This window comes from Volvox carteri, assembly GCF_000143455.1.
Source record: "Volvox carteri f. nagariensis unplaced genomic scaffold VOLCAscaffold_471, whole genome shotgun sequence".
In the NCBI taxonomy this organism is placed as follows: domain Eukaryota; kingdom Viridiplantae; phylum Chlorophyta; class Chlorophyceae; order Chlamydomonadales; family Volvocaceae; genus Volvox; species Volvox carteri.
The window spans coordinates 1-4,942 of NW_003307995.1; the positions used below are offsets into that span (position 1 = coordinate 1).

Consider the following 4,942-nt stretch of genomic DNA (forward strand, 5'->3'; position numbering starts at 1 on the left):
TGTCCCTGCACCTGCCCCTGCCCCTGCCCCTGCCCCTGCCCCTGCCCCTGCCCCTGCCCCTGCCCCTGCCCCTGCCCCTGCCCCTGCCCCTGCCCCTGCCCCTGGGCCCCCCCACCTGCTCAGTAGATGTGCTGGTCACTGTCCAGCCAGGCGAACCCAGTGACAGAACCAGAGCATCACGGCCAGGCACTGAGAGGAGGGCAAGAGCGCTCGGGCCCAGAGCGGAAAAGTACGGCGCCAGGGCCTGCTGTGTACGGCTCATGAGTGCCTGGCTGGTGGCTTAGCTCACGACGCCCTGCAGCGCGGCCCCGTCGTTGCCAAATTTGGAAAGGTCGGCCGGTAGCACCAGAAAGTCAAACCTGGAGGGGGCCGACCGGGAAGGTCATGTGGTTGGGGGTTGGGTTGACGAGTTACGCCATGTCTTGTTGGGTGCAAGCAGCAAAGGTTCAAAACATGTCAATGCGCTGCCAATACGACCAAAGCAACTGCGGGTTTCTTCTCCACCACCATATCCTTCCCCTTCGCCCCCTATCCACTTCCTAAATCCCTTTCCCCCTCCCCTCCCCCTCTCCCTCCCCCCCTCTCCCTCCCCTCCTCCCCCCCCCTTCATCAACCACACGCGCCACACACCAAGGATATCCCCAACCCCCCCGAACACAGAAACACACACACACACACACACAAACACGCGAAAGAAAAACCTAGACATACAAGTACACACACACACACACGCACGCACCTGGCCACGGGGTACAGGTCCCCTTCCTTCCCTCCATAGCTCAGGGAGCAGCCGGCCCAATTGCCCGTGGGGTCCCAGGGAACCGCCCCCAACGCATCGTCCGATCCGCCGGTCTGGGACTTGGCTGCTACCTCCACGACCGCCGTATACGCCTGGCCGACTAGGAGGGGGCATCCCGAGGAGAGGCAGTAGCTGTCGCTGATCAGGCCTGGGCTCTGTGCGGGGTGGGGAACGGGCGGGGCGTGGGTTGTGGGGTGTGGGGTGTAGGACGGGGAGGAGTTATATGGTGCTAAGAAACAAAAAGGATCAACTCTTCAACTGCCGACTGGCATCCAAAGCCATATAGAGAGGGGGAGTTACGTTACTTGTGTGTAGCATCCATAACAAGTAAGAGAAAACAACAACGGCGATAGAGATGTACAAAAATGCGAACCGCCGGTACTGCTGCTACTTATATCGCTGCTGCTGATGATGATGATGATTCCACAAAACAGACAATGGCGCATCTGGTAAGAGCTGATGATGAGCCCGGGATGGGGAAAGCGGTAAAAGTCTGGGCTGGATTCAGAGGGCGAGAAATGACACAACTGCTCAGTGTCGTAAACTTGACTGCGGATACCGACAAATGTAATCGGGGGGTGAAGGTAAAATATGTAACTGGGTGGTTCTTCCCCCAACGGGGGGACGAAAGAAGAGCGTGGTGGGGCGGACCTGATGCGGGAGAATGGCCCGGGGCCCCGGCAAAAGGTATGGGACCCAATAACTGTTGGAGCGCGATCAACAAACAATAATTATTAATATGACGATCAACAAACAAAAATCATTAATATGACGATCAACAAACAATAATCATTAATATGCCGTTAACATCCCGTGTCCTTTACCTCCAACCATAGCCCAACTACCCACACTTGCCTGCAGCGGCGTGACGAATGTACCGCTCTTGGTGCTGGGCAACGCCGCGGCCCGTAGATCTGCCCCGGCTGCCCTCTCCGAAACCAGGTTGGAAGCAGCCAGGAACGCCAGACCGCTATAAGGGTCCCCGTTGGTCAGCTGCGTGAGGACGTCGCCGCCACCCGCCACTGGGGAGGTGGACGGGGGGCCTCACGGCCACCGTCAGGGCGTCCACCGTGATCAGGTCCAGGTGGTTGGTGGGCTCGTCCAGGAGCAACACGTGGGGCCTTATGCGGGCGGGGGGTGGGAGGGGGGAGCCGGAATGGGGCGGGTGGGGCGCGTGTGGGGGCGTGAGGGGTGGGTGAGGACGCCCCAACACACACGATTTCTTAAATAGGGCCTTTTCATTAGGGCCTCTTTAATAGGGCCTCTTGCCGGGGTAGGGAGGGGTAGGGACTGACTGTACAGGGTTTCCGGGTTTCCTCTGTCTTAGTGAACCCTCAGCCCAAGAGCCGGATCAGGCCGGAGAGGTAGAGGAGAGTCTTGTTTCGTGTTTCAGGCGCAGTGCGCAAACTCGCGTGGCGGAGTCTCTTGGCTCGGGAGAGTGTGCGCGGGTGCGGCGCCTCCTACCCCCACCCCCGGGGGGAGGAGAGCGGAGCTAGCGGACCTGCGGCTCTCGGCTGCTTAGGAGGGGGGGGGGCAGAGGCCCCTCACGCCCCTTTCCCGTCCGCGGGAGAGAGAGCCTAGGCGGTCTTTCCGTTGAGCAGCAGCCATGGCCAGTGTCAGGCCCGGTGAGATACTTGTAACCTTCACACATATACGCACACATACAAAGACAGACACACATACACACACACGTGACGGAGCCTTGACTCGTGGGAGTGTACGCGCGTGCGACGCCTTCTCCCCCCCCTCCGGGGGGAGGAGAGCGGAGCTAGCGGATCTGCGGCTCACGGCTGCTTAGGAGGGGGGGGGGGGCAGAGGCCCCTCACGCCCCTTTCCCGTCCGCGGGAGAGAGCTCTTAGGCGGTCTTCCCGTTGAGACTGGGCAGCAGCCCCTGGCCAGTGTCGTCAGGCCTGGTCAGATACTTGTTTATAACCATATATATATATATATATACCATATGTATGTATATGTATGTATATGTATGTATGTATATATATGAATGTATATATTGTATGTATATAAACATATATACATACACGTCCCGTAGGGGGCTGAGTATCACCTACCTGGGCAGCATCTCCAGAGCGAGAGCCACACGACAGCGCTGACCGCCGCTCAGCGCCGCCAACGGCATAGCCGCCACAGGGCCCGGTACGGCAAACTTGCCCAGGTAGTCGTACACCTCCTGAGGCTTCAAATGCGGCGCACAAGCCTGCAGTGCGGGCAGCGGTGAAAAATACCGGTGAGAGGCGGTGATGCGGTGTGATCATAACATTGTACGGCTGTACGGCTGTACGACAGCAGGTCAGCAGGGCGCCGTGAAACTGTGCCAGTAATGTCGAAAACTCCGACAGGTGGTGGCTCCTTCAGCACAGGAAGACGAGGAGAAGAAGCATCACCAACTTGGTCGGCCATTGGCATATCAACAACGTTGGCAGGAGGCTGTTGACCAGCCGCCGCCATCGGCCGGCACGCTCGCGGGTTTGGCCTGCTTGGGCTTCTTGCCCGCCACCGCCTTCACGGCCTGCTTCAGCGCCTTGCGCTCCTCCTCCGTCTCCGCGTACGCCATGCCACGCATCTCATGCACGACCTCCCAGCCGTGGTTGTATGCAACGACCAGCTCCTTCGCGACCCCCCGGAACACGGCCTTGCCGTCGGTGATGGCAATCTCCATGGCCTCGATGTTCCTGAAGCGTTCCTCGCCGGGCCGAGCCGCGAGGACGTTGCGCCACGCGTCCTCAATGTCCATTACCGCATTGTAGCATTTCTCGGTATGCACGCGCTGTCCGCTGAGAGACTTGTTCGCTTTGCCCTCGCTGGCGCCGAAGTCACATTTGAAATCCTCAAGGGCGACACGGGCCCGCTTCGCCGGTGGACCGTCGACCGCCTGCACGTCAGGCTTCGTGTCCATAAGCTTCTTAATGGTTGTCAGCTGCAGCTTCACGGCGTTCAGCTGGTCCATGGCAGCCAGCTGCTGCTTGTTCAAAATTACGCCCGGGTCAGCGGCGCGACGCTCCTGCGCAGCCTTGACATCTTTATTTTCCTTAAGTGCGACTAGTCGCGCTTTTAGTTCGGTGTACATCGTGTTGTAGCTGACCGAAGTCTCGCTGTCAGAATCGGACATTGTAATTGAGGGCGCACTACCACGAAGCGGATCACCAAGGCCTACAGACCAACCGTAGTAGTAGCAGTAGCATTAAGAGTTAGCATTAACAGAATTAGTAGGGAATACCCGGGTATGCGCTTGACCATGGACCGTTGTCCACCACACTACAAAATAAATCTCGGCTACACAGTGCGCAACCCCCCTTCTTCCCCCCTTCCCTTCCCTCCACCCCACCATGCCCCACCATGCTTCATTCCTTCCAGCGCCATCCCATCATCCCCCTCCCAGCCATTTTCAGCCATCAACCACGGTATGCCCCGTGACTTTCCTCCCCCCTCCCTTACTCGTTTCTCTCGATAAGCTCTCTAAGCCCCCTCACGCAGCCGTCCACCCACTCAGCTGAGGCCACATCCCACCAATCGTGCACTCTTAAGGCTGTACACACATCTCTACGTGACTGATGGGCACATCGAGCTGCTGCAACTCGTACTTGGCACCAGCAGCACCTGGGCTGAGACAGCCGCCGCCGCCGCCGCCACCACGGCCGCCGCGCACCAAGGAAACTACGTACAGCACTAGAGCCAGCGCCAGCACCGACAAAACGAGGCCTAGCACCAGCGCCGCCACGGCGATGTTGTATGCGCGGTCCAGCTTGGCAATGTCGATTTGCTGGTTCTGGTCCTGTGGGCAGTGTGCGTCCATTAGGTCCGTCCGCCCATCCATCCATCAGGGGCCATCATCGGCAGGTTTGGAGGTGGCGCAGGTTGGGCCGCCATCATTGCAGCGGAGGTCGGGGGCGAGGTTGGGACACATCATATATCATAAGCAGGGGCCATCATCGAGGCCAGAACGCCAAGGAGGAGGACGAGGAGGAGGAGGCGAACCCAAACAGTCAGGAAGCAGCGGAACTAGGTGGTGAGCAGCAGCAGCAGGTCAGTCAGCCAGCCGGCCAGTCAGCTGGTACACCAACCAAAACCCAATCTCCGTGGCCCTTGGCCTAACCAAACACTCAACCGCAGTTGGCTAAACGGAAGCCA

The 4,942-nt window shown here is 59.2% G+C and overlaps 1 protein-coding gene across 1 annotated transcript; it reads right to left on the bottom strand.

The window, feature by feature from the left end:
* Nucleotides 1-135: 135 nt before the first annotated feature.
* On the bottom strand, nucleotides 136-4,607 carry VOLCADRAFT_101202 (uncharacterized protein; the record flags this gene model as incomplete). Its single annotated transcript, XM_002959644.1, has 8 exons — nucleotides 136-189; nucleotides 290-359; nucleotides 740-954; nucleotides 1,649-1,792; nucleotides 1,848-1,920; nucleotides 2,866-3,011; nucleotides 3,273-3,964; nucleotides 4,412-4,607. 8 exons carry the CDS (start codon nucleotides 4,605-4,607, stop codon nucleotides 136-138), a joined length of 1,590 nt encoding a protein of 529 aa, XP_002959690.1.
* Between the last annotated feature and the right edge of the window lie 335 nt (nucleotides 4,608-4,942).